General features: G+C 42.5%; 1 protein-coding gene across 1 annotated transcript; it reads left to right on the top strand.

The window, feature by feature from the left end:
- Positions 1-6,097: 6,097 nt before the first annotated feature.
- LOC119194850 (reticulon-4-interacting protein 1 homolog, mitochondrial-like) lies at positions 6,098-13,031 on the top strand. The gene is made up of 9 exons (XM_037449290.2): positions 6,098-6,773; positions 6,858-7,009; positions 7,716-7,784; positions 8,171-8,295; positions 8,768-8,816; positions 8,895-9,031; positions 9,565-9,748; positions 11,033-11,128; positions 12,044-13,031. Exons 1-9 carry the CDS (start codon positions 6,476-6,478, stop codon positions 12,245-12,247), a joined length of 1,314 nt encoding a protein of 437 aa, XP_037305187.2. The 5' UTR covers positions 6,098-6,475; the 3' UTR covers positions 12,248-13,031.
- The last annotated feature ends 14 nt before the right edge of the window (positions 13,032-13,045 follow it).

Below are 13,045 nucleotides of genomic sequence, written 5' to 3'. Positions count from 1 at the left end.
GCTAATCTAACTAACTGCACATCTAGGACAAACCATCCTCCCCTCACTGTCTAACCTTTTGCAAGGACACCTGATGCCACATGATAGCACCTGTTTACTGAGAATAGCTTCCACCCACACTGTGTTGAAAGAAGCCCCAGTTAGGAACCTACAATAAACATCAATGTCTGTTGAATACATTGAAGCGCAGGAGAGAGTCTGGGTGTCTCAGCACCATCTGGTCAACGAGGCGACGGGGAATCAATGTTTTTTTTGTTTTTTCTTCAGGCAGCACTCGCCTGTCAAAAAAAGCTGACAAGCTGCACACACTTAAAACGGGGTTTCCTGACAGATATTTCTGAGGGGTGTGTCTCATTAAGAGTAACCGTAAATCATTTGATTCGAAGCTGTTTGAATTGCAATTGTGCAGCTCAGTAAATCAAAGCTACCTTACAACCAATAATATAAATATATCAACCAACAGATTTTGGATGATTACATTTCATGAAGGTTATAACAGTGACAGGTTATTTTGGCAATGTGGCTTAAAAGAACCTCTGAAATTCTGTTATTTCTGATATATTTGCATCATGTTAATCTCCCATCCACTGGGTACATGGTCGTCTTCTTTTCTTTGGCTTCATTGCTGTCACTTTCATTCAGAGCTTAAAACGACTGGGTTTAAAAGAATAGGGCAATTTGCTTTGAAAATGCACTTATACGATTTCTATTCAAATGTTGAATGAGAAAACTACAAGTACAAGTACAGTTTACTCAATTTAGCTTAGCATAGAGAATGGAAACGGGTGGAATCAGCTAGCCTGGCTTTATCAACTCCAGTCTCGCACCTCAGGTTTCTAATCGAACAATCCTCCCTACCCAGAAACACAGCCTCCCCCACAGGCGTATCCATTGTAAGACCCTTAACCGTTCCAAGATTGTACATTGCAGCCCGGTTGTTTTCGCTTGTTGTCGAGCATCAGATGGTCTTCAAAGGTAATTAACAGCCCATAACCCTCCAAAAAAACCCCCACAGATTTTCAACTCAAGCCATGTTAATTAGTGATCTCTCTTGGAGCGGGTAGGTCGATTTTGTTGCATCTAGCCAGACTGTCAGTTTTAGTCTTAATCTTACCCTCATAGCCTGCGTGAATATTTAGCGCACAAGATAACGTTTTTCTCATCTTACTCTGTATATTTAAGACTCTTACTTTCATTCTCTTTGCAAAAATATGAAACCCAATTGAAGGCTTCAGAATTTGGTCTTTGTAGCCATCCCTGTGCAGCAAAAACACAGTTAAACATACTGCTTTGTGTGTTGTGATCATTGAGGTTTACACAACAGCATTTTAAAATATATTCTACGCCGTGGTTACTAACCCTTACGCCGTAAGTCAAAGGTATTTGTGCATGACGGTAAGGCTTACGGTCATGCACAAATACCTTTGACTTCAATGAACCATTCTTACTTTACAGCAACAAACCTTTGCTGAATAGATATCAGATGGGGCCTTCCGTTCTGTTCCCAACAACATATCACACCTTCTGCTGCATGGTAAGCATGTGATGAGTGAGTTTGAATAGCAAAAGAGAAAAAAATATTTGTACTTTATTGTGGATAGAAAAAGAAGGGAATAATGGTTGACCTTGTTCAAAGGGAAAAGCTGGTGCAAACACGATGGGATGGTGATGGAAATGGTTTTATGCCACAAAATAACTGCAAAGTGACAAGCCATAATTCCACAGTGTGCCTCATTATATCGCACCCAATTTGTTTGTGTTGAAATTCTGCCTCTCGAATAGACTAAGGAGCCTTTTTCCTTGGTGGTTTCTCATTAGCGCCCGTCAGCTGGACTGCAGCCCTCTCCTCTTCCTACACCCCACAAGCAGGCCCTGACATTTCTATAATGACTGTGGTTCATTTATCAGACGGCTGCACCAATTTGGTGTAAAAATACTGTGAGGAAAGGTCTGTTGCCTTTGTGCAAATCCAATGTTATCTGGTAAAAGAGCTGTTTTGGATTTTGGAGACACTTAATCTGTGAAACAGACTGAATAAATATATAATTCAGGCTAATACTTTGGATGTGGTTCGTGGGCTGCACTTGTAAGAAAACAATTCAGAGGAACTGTTCTAACTGTGTAAGGAATCCACGTGCTTGTCAATGTGATGGAATGCCAACTTGTTTTTTTTATCTTGGGAAGTCTGTGTCGTGTCGTTAAATTGGATGCCATGCGGGTTTCACACGGTATGTCCAACAACAGCGCGCTGTAGAGCTGTTATGTTGTTGGCATCCACTGTATTTTCAGGACACTGGAGTTGGCACTCGTAAACTACAATAAAACACAAAGTTTAGTATTCGGCCTTGTTCACGTTTGCTTTTATTTGTATGAACATGAAAATGTGTGTGTTTGTGTATGCATTTCTACACCTTTGTTTGCTAGGACTAATCTGAGTTTTAAGTTGTGAGAGCGAGGAAATTAGGTTTGCACTTCAAAATGATGCATCCTTTTGTGATAGAACGTGTTGTCTGTGGTAGAATATGTTTACGTGCACTTACATAAATAAAATTAATTTTGGAAAATCCTGTCATTAGTTACATACCACCAGTTGTTCATCAACAGTTTCAAGAATTTTTTCTCATTGTAAATACGGCACATACTGCCAATATTTTATTGAGGTCTTGTATTTCCTTGCCAACAAATCAGGTATCATTATCATGTATGGTTAGTAGTAACAGTAAATATTTCGTGTTATAAGTGTGTGTGTGTGTGCCTACAATTAGAAATGCCAGCAATAACGCTGCATGACGTCAGCCTTTACAGTATAGTTCGTCCTAATCCTCAAGACAAACAGAGAGTGATGCAATGCGGTCCATTTCCACTGCTGTCCTTGCAGTGCGGAGGAAGTCTGTAGATAAGATGCTATCTGTGAGATGAACAGCAGAGCAGAGATGGGGACTCGAGTTGGAGACTCGGACTCGAGTGCGACTCGAGTCGAACACACGGTGACTTCAGACTCGACTTCAGACTCGTCCTCGAAAGACTTCAGACTCGACTCGGACTCGAGCTTTGGGACTCGTGAGCATCTCTGCAGCAGAGCACATTTGGTTTCCTGTATCACTGCTGTGCATTAGCCAGAGCTGGTGTGTGCGTACATGTAACCGAATACAACACATGTATATGTTGCTTGATGTTTTTTTGTTTTTTTAATGGGCAGCCCCATGACCTGATAGTAGGAAAGGTTTTACTCACACAATGAAGCAACAAACGCCGGTGTCTGCAGCTAAACTGCAGTTCACTGTGTAACGGTTCATGTTGGCCGCATCTGTCCGTAAAGGCTGAACTGTCCATCCCAATGTGTGTTTAGTTGCGTTATCTGTTAGCTTTGTCTACTGAATTAGCCCTGTAAGCTTTTAGCTCGGTTAGTCAAACACACCTAAGGAATCCGCTGGCCCACGGCTTCTAGTAGCTAACTGACATACTTAAGTGTTATGTTCAGCTTACTATTAACCCAAATACATACATATATACATATAAACATAAATACATGCATTTGAGAAAAAATAAGGAAAGAAAAGCAGTTAATGAGCCAGTGTCAGCCATCAGTGAGGACTTAATGACAGCATAAAACAGTCAATGCATTTTTTTTAATTTGAAAGTGTGAATTAACGTAATCATAAATAATCCCTCAGCATGCAATCATAAATGAGCCCATGTAAATATTGGGCTGATGGGTTCAGCGGCATGGAGACCTTGTCTAACCCCTGCATGCTCACTGATGTGCCTCATAGGTGCACAACGGCAACCATATCCAGTAGAAAAATGGATATTAATTGTGTGGATCCCTTGTGTGACCTTAAGGTCTACCTCATTAAAAACATATTTTCAATTAACGCACAACGGGGATGATATTATCTCACAAACCGAGTTATGACATTGATAAAGACAAAGAACCATTGGGTCTCTACATCAGACCAATATCCACTGCGTAGACCTGTTCAAGAAAAACCGGGTGCAGTTACCATGGAGGGAAACCAATAATTAATTCTATAAATGTAATCTCAGAGCCCAGTGAGTGAGGTGCACCTCCTCCTCTCTCCGTCACCTTGCCATGGCTCAGAAGAAGATGTGTGTTACAAGCAACTTGTGACTGTTATCTAAGCGGTGAGTGGTCATTCGTGCCCAGCCTCACTGTCAAGATGTAGTTTGCAGAGCATCTAGAGATTTAAATACTAACTGGTTTGTTTTTTTGATGCCGAGGGGATCGTGAAGGAAGTGGGATGAAATGAAAATGAATGCATGGAACAACAGGTGAGAAAGATGCTAATGCAAAATAACCCACTTTAAATTGTTTTTCTATATTATATATTTGATATATTCCTTGCACAGGATAGATAGATGACCGGAGGGGTCAAGTCTCCTTAGTCAGGTATTGAATGTCCTGTCTGCATGACCACAAAATAAAAAACAAGATCAAAGCTGCATTTTTTTTTTTTATACCTGCCATGTAATTTGGGGTCGCACGTCCCGAGATGGAACCGAAGCCTAGTACAGCGAAACAAGGTGATTTCTGGGAAAGAATGGCGCTCTTAAAAACACCAATTTAAGACAGATGCCGAAACTCATAGTCTGACCCCTTTATGTCTGGCAAGCTGGTCAAGAAGACACTTTCAATTGTTATTCTAGTGTGGGTACTGCCTGAAAAGTGAAAACCTCTACACAGTAACATAGAGGGTTTTGTGGCAGAAGCCAGGAGTGTTGTTCATTAGACAGACCCACTGTAATGAAGCAGCATGGACAAAGCACCCAATTTTCAGTGTGCCCTCTTTCCCCTGGGAGATGTGATCATAATGACAGCTCTGCTTGTTGCCTGGTTTCGTGCTGAATCATGATCACACAGCTAAAGGCCCCACATTCTTTCTTTTCCATCCTCCATCCTTGTCTCTGGAAAGGAAAAATATCAATTCTCATTGCAGGTTGTCATTTGCATGGAACCAGTGTGAATATTTTCATTTAATTAATTTCACGAGCCTGTAATTAAGAAAACATGAGCTAACTGAGCTGTTTTGTTGTTTTGCTTCTCAATCCTCATGAACTCCTAATTGGAGGCCATGCAGCTTTAGTAGTAGTGATAACGTGATGGGCAACAACAGGGCAGCTGTTTTGTTTGAATGGTAACGGTCTTACAGTGATGTAGCTTGCAGTTAAATATTTTAAAGCCATAAGAGATAAGCTGTGTGTCAGAGGTTTTTCTGACCACATTCCCCAAATGAATTTTGAAGGCATAATTCACGAATGCCATGCTATAAAGCATCATGGAAATATTAATGAACCCTAATGCAACCCCCTGTGTATGGCTTGAAGATAAACATGTAATGTTTTTTTCCCATTTGCCTTTTGTTTTCCTTCCTAAGCTGTGCTCCTTCCATTAGTCTTTGCTACTGGTCTGTATTCCACCCATTTGTCACAAGCCAGTGAATCACTCAGTAGTCACTTCTTTATTGTTGAGTATATTGATTTATAATAGTTCATGTACATCTGCATTTTTATGAATATACACTATTATTGGTACATGATGTGTGCTTGTGTTTGAGAATGAAGATCAAGGCAATTCAAAGATTCATTGTCTTTAGTATTTAAGTTTGTTACAGCGTTTCATTCCAAAAATGTTTATTTTAAATTTTCTATTATATTATTTGATACTGTATATCAAATACATGGTGTTTCTATTTATTATTAATATTGCTATTTCAGAAACAGTAACAACACCAAGACAAAACAATAAAAGCATTTATTATTTTTGTCAATACACCACTGCACCTGAGCTCTTATACGTGCAATAAGAATAAATAACATAAATTAGGCTGTACAATCATAAAGTGTAGGCTTTACCTTTAAAACAAACGTAGAAAGGTATGCACTCATCGTGCCACAAAGTGTAATTTTATATCAAATTTGAGGTCAATCATAATTTAAAGCTTTAATACATTTTTAATTAATTTGAGTATGATAAAAAAGATAAATCCTTTAATTATTTCCATACATATGTAAAGATATCACATAAAATGCTGAACTACTTTTTTAATAAAAACTGTAATAATACTAGGAAAACATGCCAGAGTAACTCTCCTCCTCTATTGGCCAGAATATCTACCTCCAAGATTCTGATTGGCTGATGTCGTGGGTTGAAAGGTTAAATTGTTACGTAGTCATCTAGCCGTAAAGGGGTGTGTGTCTGTTGTAACCGTGGGTTTTATTTCAGTCTAATGTGACACTAAATTACGTTTTCCTCACATTGATTTACCTTTTAACGTCATGCATGTGTTGTTGCGTATGCTCTGAGGGCTGAAGATGCGCGCATGCTAATATTAGCTTTGTAGCTAACTAGCTTACAAGATAGCCAGCGAGCTAACTCAGTGACAACTGCCCTTCCAAAAGACTAAATTGCATCCAAAGCGGACCTTAAAGTCACTTCCACTTGAAGGCCGACGTAATGGGTTCTGTCAGAGCTATGGCGGCCACCAGGTTACTGTGTTCTCTCAACGCGAAAGCTGCACACTCGACCAAAACATTAGCCAGGTCATGCTGGAGTGTGTCCCTCAGGAGACACGTATGCAGCTCACCTTCAGGACTGCGCAGCTGTATGTCCGCCTGGGTCATTGATCAGTACGGTACCAATGGAGTCCTGAGGTACACAGAAGAAATGCCTGTCCCCACCGTCAGCTCTGCCAGCGAGGTGATGATCAAAGTCCATGCGGCTAGTCTCAACCCTCTCGATATATCTATGAAGGGTAGGTGTTGGACCTTTTTGGATAAACAAAACAAACAAACAACTGAACTTATTTTTACACAGCTGCGTGCTTTGTCATTTTCAGGTGGCTATGGAGCTCAACTGCTGAAATTGAGAAGAGATCCGATGTCTGTGATGGCCGATGCCAGTGAGTTTCCTCTGATTCTGGGTCGTGATGTGTCTGGGGAAGTGGTGGACTGTGGCTCTGATGTTACCCATGTGGTTCCAGGAGATGAGGTACGAGCTGCAACTACTGTCTGTCTTCAATAACTTTATTTCTAATTTGAGTATTTTCTTTACTTCTTTATTTTTTATTATAGTTTTATACCCCTCACAGACAAACATAACATGGAGGACAGTATGACAGTATAACTATGTTGTAGATCATCAGGAAAATATATCGACAAACCATTTGTTGATAAGCTAAATGGATGTCAATGTATTTGTGGTTCATCCAGCAAATTGAATAATCAAAAAATCCAGTACTCAATCATGTTGATGCTCAGGTCATATCATATCCAACATGACATAAAACTGTCTGGCTCATTGACTTGATATTCTGTCAATGGTATCATGACATCTTGGGAAACGGTGATCAACTGAATAGGTTGAAACAGTTGTAGAGCACAAAATGATGTTGTCTAACAAACAATCTGAGACTTCCACTGTTCTGCCTCTCATTCCTACAGAGACCAATGTGATTCATGTAAATGTAACTTTAATTGGATTCAATAATAGAACGACACACTGTTGAAAGAAACACATGTACCGTATTCTAGTGATCTTGTGCCATCGGTTTGAAAGAATCTTTCAAAAGATGACCGGGGGCTCTGCTGGCAAAGAGCCTAATGGAAGATTAATCAAGATTAATCATATTAAAAAAATATATATATGAGTAGGGGGTTCATTTGCGTCATTTCCAAATGTGATATTTCTGTTACAGGTATGGGCTGCTGTTCCCCCATGGAAACAAGGCAGTTTGGCTGAATTTGTAACTCTGACAGAGTATGAGGTGAGCCACAGAGAAATTAGCATTAGGAGCTAGTGATTTTCATCCTCAATTGACTTATTAAATCAACTTTCTTCTGAGTTTTAAAAAAATGGAAAGAGCTCTTTTATGGATAGCAAAAGGTGTTGAAGAAAAGTCTAGAAGAATTTCACCCTAATGTAGTCTTTCAGTGCAAAACATAACCAGGATTAAGATGTTTTCGTTGCAGGAGCCACTGTGGCACCGATTCTAGACGCACACAAATCTGTCCTCTTTTTCTTAAAATCTAATCCAGCCACTCCGAGCTGGCTGCCCTCACAGCAGATGATGGCTCGACCGAGCTTTTTAAAATGATAATTGACATCTATTCTTTGACATTGATTCTAACTCTTATGAAACTCTTTTTGCAGGTTTCCCATAAGCCCAAATTTTTGAGTCACACAGAGGCAGCATCAATCCCCTACGTAGCCAACACGGCTCTGTCCGCACTTGTCAATGCAGGTGGTCTTTGCAGAGACAGCGCTTCAAATAAAAGGCAAGCACCTGCCTGATCCTGGATACTTTGACTTTGTATTGAACGCCTCTACCCGTGTTCACAGATGTTAGAGACCGTATGAGGGAAACAAAGAAGTCTCCGAGTACTTTTACAAAAGGCCACCAAACCCTGAATTAATCATTTAACGTCTTGGAGTTCTCTTTGTTAAATTCGGTCATGCCCAGCTATGCTTTTGATAACGTAGATCTTTTTTGTCGCATACATTTCAGTGGCTGGGTTGGTCTTCTGTTTCATTTTAATTGGCATCAAAACTGTTTTAAATCCTGCCTCCAACCCGTAGAGTGTGAAAATCGAACCTGATGCGTAATGTAATGGAACTTTCACTCCCCGTCTGATATAAAAGCTTCCAATCCTGCATATCCCTTTTTACTTCCAAAGTTCCACTTAGTAGCTTTGCTTAAATGAGTCGTACAGTAACTGAATGTTACTTTTTTGTTTTTTTCCCTCCTAGAGTTTTGATCACAGGAGCATCGGGGGGCGTTGGAACATTTTCTATTCAGGTACGGCAGAGAGCGTTCCACGTGTTTGTTGCTGTGACTGTGTGTATATATCTGTTGTCTTCCTCTGTGTGTCGGCAGTTGCTGAAGGCCTGGGGGGCCCACGTGACCGTGACCTGCTCACAGAACGCCGAAGGCCTCGTGAGAGGCCTGGGGGCCGACGAGGTGGTTGACTACACGGCAGGAGATTCGCTAGAACTACTACAAACGATGGAGAAGTATGTGTCGTTAGTGGGGAAATGGTTTTTAATTTTTATTTAACCACACTGTGAAGTCGTGTGGCACATTATGTGGCAACGCTGTCTTGTTCTGTTTTTTTCATTTAATAAAACAGTCGGAGCAGAATGTTCTTTATTAGTTTTATGTGTACTAATTATGCTACTAATTACTAAGTAGCATCAGTCAGTCGAGGTTAAGTTAAGGGGCTTTATGAAAAGGAATCATCCAGGTGTTGGAGTTGTTTTAAACACTCCTAATGTGGTAAACATCTTCCCGCAATCACAACGGCTCACGGACTGGCTTTCTAGTTTCCATGGAAACCAGGGCTCATGGCCTGAGTCGTCGTGGGTTCACGCCTCTTCCTCTTCCTGAAAAAAAAAATGAGTAAACGATCACAACAAACACTGTTGAAATCAGGGCTCCAGCAATAAGGAGGGCTCTTGGAACAACTAAGTTGCTATCGTGTGTGTGTGTGTTTTCAGTATTTTGAATCTTTCTCAACCAAATGAGTCGTCTGTGTTTGTGCCTTCAGGTTTGATGTGATTTTGGACAACGTGGGCGGGGGAACGGAAGAGTGGGCGATGGGCCTGCTGAAGCCCTGGTCTGGGGCTAAGTACGTCACACTGGTATCACCTTTACTCCTCCACACCGACTCCATGGGCCTGCTGGACGGGATGTTTCAAGCCGGGTTATCGCTGCACAACAAGGCCATGCAGGTAAAATCAGCACTTCACTTTCAACATGGATTGAACGGAGCTAATGTCGCTTTTTATTTTTATGGTCTGACGAACGCACTCATTCTCACCGTATACAACTGCTCCTGCCATGTTGGTTTTTTTTTTATTTCTAAAATGCTTGCAGTCTGGTATTCGTCATGAAGCCATGAGCATGGGCTGTGTGCAACGGGCGCTCCCAAACAGAAATTGACCACATGACCACCGGTGGCTTGGAAAGAGAACAGAGGAAGTCACGGTTCGGTTGATCAGACAAATCGAAATTCAGTGGAAATGAGGAAGGAACAACCATGTTACAACTTGCCTTGGCTCCATTGCACGTCGTCCCTTTGTAAAGGTTAATGCTGTAGGAGGACAGCCTGCGGGGTGTAATTATTCCCACTTTTGGGCAGATGAAAGGGGAGTTTCCGCGCTGAGCGTTTGAGTCCCTGCTTGGGTGTAAAGTCTCGTGTCATCGCATGCACGTCCTGTCCCTCCAGCTGCTCTATTAGTGGAGACCACGTGTAATGAGGGCAGTAGGCGAGGACAGGACGGAGCTCGTCAAGGGACCGTCAAGTTGTTCCGGGCATTGGTGGCGGCCCGGCTGGCCGCGTTGGATCTGTGCGGGTGAGACTGAGCGTGGGTGACTCGTGTGTGTGTGTGCACGTGTTAGCTGCTGAAGCAGCAGTATTTGGTGTTTGTGCAGATTGTAGCTGCCCATCAACCCCCCCACCCCCCCTCACACACACACACCAGCAAATACCACTGTTTGCGTGTTTCTTGCCAAGCCTGTGGGCCTTTTGTCCATTGTTGTAGCCAACTGGTCCATTTGGTCAGGCTCAGCCACAAACAGTCCCACCCTCATTGCTGCCCAGCTCTGGACAGCCTGTTCTTTTCATCTGGGACATCGCAGCACAACTGAGCCCCCTAGTGTTCGACTGACAAGCAGGGATATGCAGGCTGAAGAGGTGCTAATATATTAGGATCAGGTGGGAAATATTAAGTTTAGCCGATGGCATTTCATTTCTTTCCTTGATTTGGTTTTATATTCACCCTGACACACTTTTTTTAGGATTGTGTGTCTCCCTTTGTAACATTATTGAATTGGCTAAAAAAAAGTTTCCAGTGTCTAGGAATAACTGAACAGTTAACGTAAAATAATCATATGTGAAATGATTTAAAACGTTTTAGTAGCAATTGAGCTCGGGGTTTGCAGACGTTCTTCTTTATTATTAGTTATACCCAGTGTGGTGCACACCCAACTGACTTGTAATTGTTGCCCCTCAGAACATTCTATCGAGTGGCGTCTTCTATCGGTGGGGATTTTATGCGCCGGATGGGCCTGCCCTGGACGAGGTCAGCAAGCTGGTGGATGCAGGGAAGGTACTGTACCGCCTCATTACTGATATCCTCCATGTCGGCACACTTGTCATGCACAACAACGCACGCAGACAGAATTTAAATCCTCTCGTATCCACACCAATCACAGACTGATGGGGAAATTCCTGCAGGGACGGTGATCATACTGCATATTTAATATGAACATGCCAGAGATTCCATGCATGCCTGTATGCTTGGGCTTTTTTTTTTTTAAAGGAGTGAGCATGGCATTCTCGCTGTGCAGGGTTGGCTTTGAGTCAGGCGCCAGGAGACGGTGAATGGATTTTCAAACAGTGCTGAGCAGCCAGTCGTCAAAAGCGCGTGGAACCTCTGTCCTTTTGTCCCGGGGCTTATAGCGAGCGGCGCACACACAGGCCGGTGGAGGGAAGCTATGGGCACACGTAGCCCCCCCTCTCGGTCTGCAGGTCCTATTCTCAGTCAGAAGGGTGGATGGTTTCCCAGTGTGACGCAACCACGCTCGCCATTCATTGTTAACGACCAGAGATGCTGACCAGAATAACAAGCCCGCCTGCTCGTGTTGTGGCCCTGGGGTGGGGGGGGGGGGGAATTGTTCAGCCTCATCACATTCCTCATCCCCTCCAACACCTTTTCACATTTACAGCTCTGAAAGCAGACATGACGTAGTCGTGGCCGCTTGGGAATATTTACCTGTCTAAGCTGATACATTTTCCAGCACTGTACATGTGTACATGGTGATTTATAATAATCACCTTACATCTGGGACCAGTTGTACTTGAGATGGAACAGCTTTTCAATTTGTCTGGTTCACAGCACTCATTCCCATGGCTGATGTGCAGAGGGTTTAATTGTGATTCCCTGAATTTGCTTCCTGATTGATTTTCAAGTTGAGATGTTTTTTTTTTATTCTACTTTTTTCTTTCTGCTGGTTAACTTCAGATCCTGCCCGTTGTGGAGGCCCAGTTCCCATTTACCCAGGTGCCCCAGGCTTTTCAGAAGGTGGAGAATGGCCACGCCAGAGGGAAGACGGTAGTCAGGGTGGCTGAAGACGATGACAAACGGGCCCAAGGGCTGATGCAATCCCGTCGCTCAGAGGCCGCGTATTCTGAGCAAGAAGAACAAGAAACGGCCACGCGGAACTAGAGGCCGTCAGCAGAGTGGTACCAAATGGATTGAGCTGCGGTTCTTGAAATGAAAGGTGCTGCCGTTACGCAGCGTAACCCGAGTGTGCCGGCTACTGCTTTTGTACAAGCTCACTGCTTCGAGTGCGGTAGGCGTTTGATTTCTGCAGCGTTCCTGTCACGGTGACGTCGGCGCGGCGTCCAGCCGTGGACTCTCCACCCAGCTGGCACAAGCTGGCTTTTGGTAACTTTGTGGTTACTGTGATCGATCCACCAAGGAGTCGTATCGTCAACCAGGAGGGCACTCTGTGCGCACCGTCCTCCGCAGAGGCCGATGCGCTCTAAATTTGATTGGGCTCTTCCTATGGCCCATAGTATGACATTTCACTAGGTTTTATCAAATTGATGCTCTGGGCCAGCTATTTTTTTTCCCCCCCGAACCGGCTGACATATAAAACCAAATGTATGTGGGGAGGAAAAACACATTCGGCTTGAACATATCTACATTTATCCCACTGGTGAGACGCAGTATGATAAGAAAAATTCTTTTTTTGAATTTGTCAATGTTTATTTGACCATACCTGCGTCTTAATCTTGGGAATATTTCCCTACATTATATTGCATCTGACATGTAAATACAATACAACAAAAAGATGTAATTTAAATGTTGGGTCAAAGCAAATAATGGATCTTTAAAGCATTCAAAATGTACCTTGTTGTGAACCAAATGTGGCTCAATTTCCTGTGCAATGTATTTAACAAGTTTATGGACAAAAATACATTTATTATTCTGAAAACAGTTTTGTGCTGTGTATTTTTG

This window comes from Pungitius pungitius, chromosome 20 (assembly GCF_949316345.1).
Source record: "Pungitius pungitius chromosome 20, fPunPun2.1, whole genome shotgun sequence".
NCBI lineage: Eukaryota > Metazoa > Chordata > Actinopteri > Perciformes > Gasterosteidae > Pungitius > Pungitius pungitius.
The sequence above is the reverse complement of the archived record's forward strand: the minus strand, read 5'-3'. Positions and strand labels throughout refer to the sequence as shown.

What these genes read in the sequence shown, in the direction of transcription:
- LOC119194850 (XM_037449290.2), top strand. Translation starts at nt 6,476, where the DNA reads ATGGGTTCTGTCAGAGCTATGGCGGCCACCAGGTTACTGTGTTCTCTC. An exon ending in TCTCGATATATCTATGAAGG is followed by an intron (nt 6,774 to 6,857) that starts GTAGGTGTTGGA and finishes TGTCATTTTCAG; the next exon opens with GTGGCTATGGAGCTCAACTG. An exon ending in TAACTCTGACAGAGTATGAG is followed by an intron (nt 7,785 to 8,170) that starts GTGAGCCACAGA and finishes CTCTTTTTGCAG; the next exon opens with GTTTCCCATAAGCCCAAATT.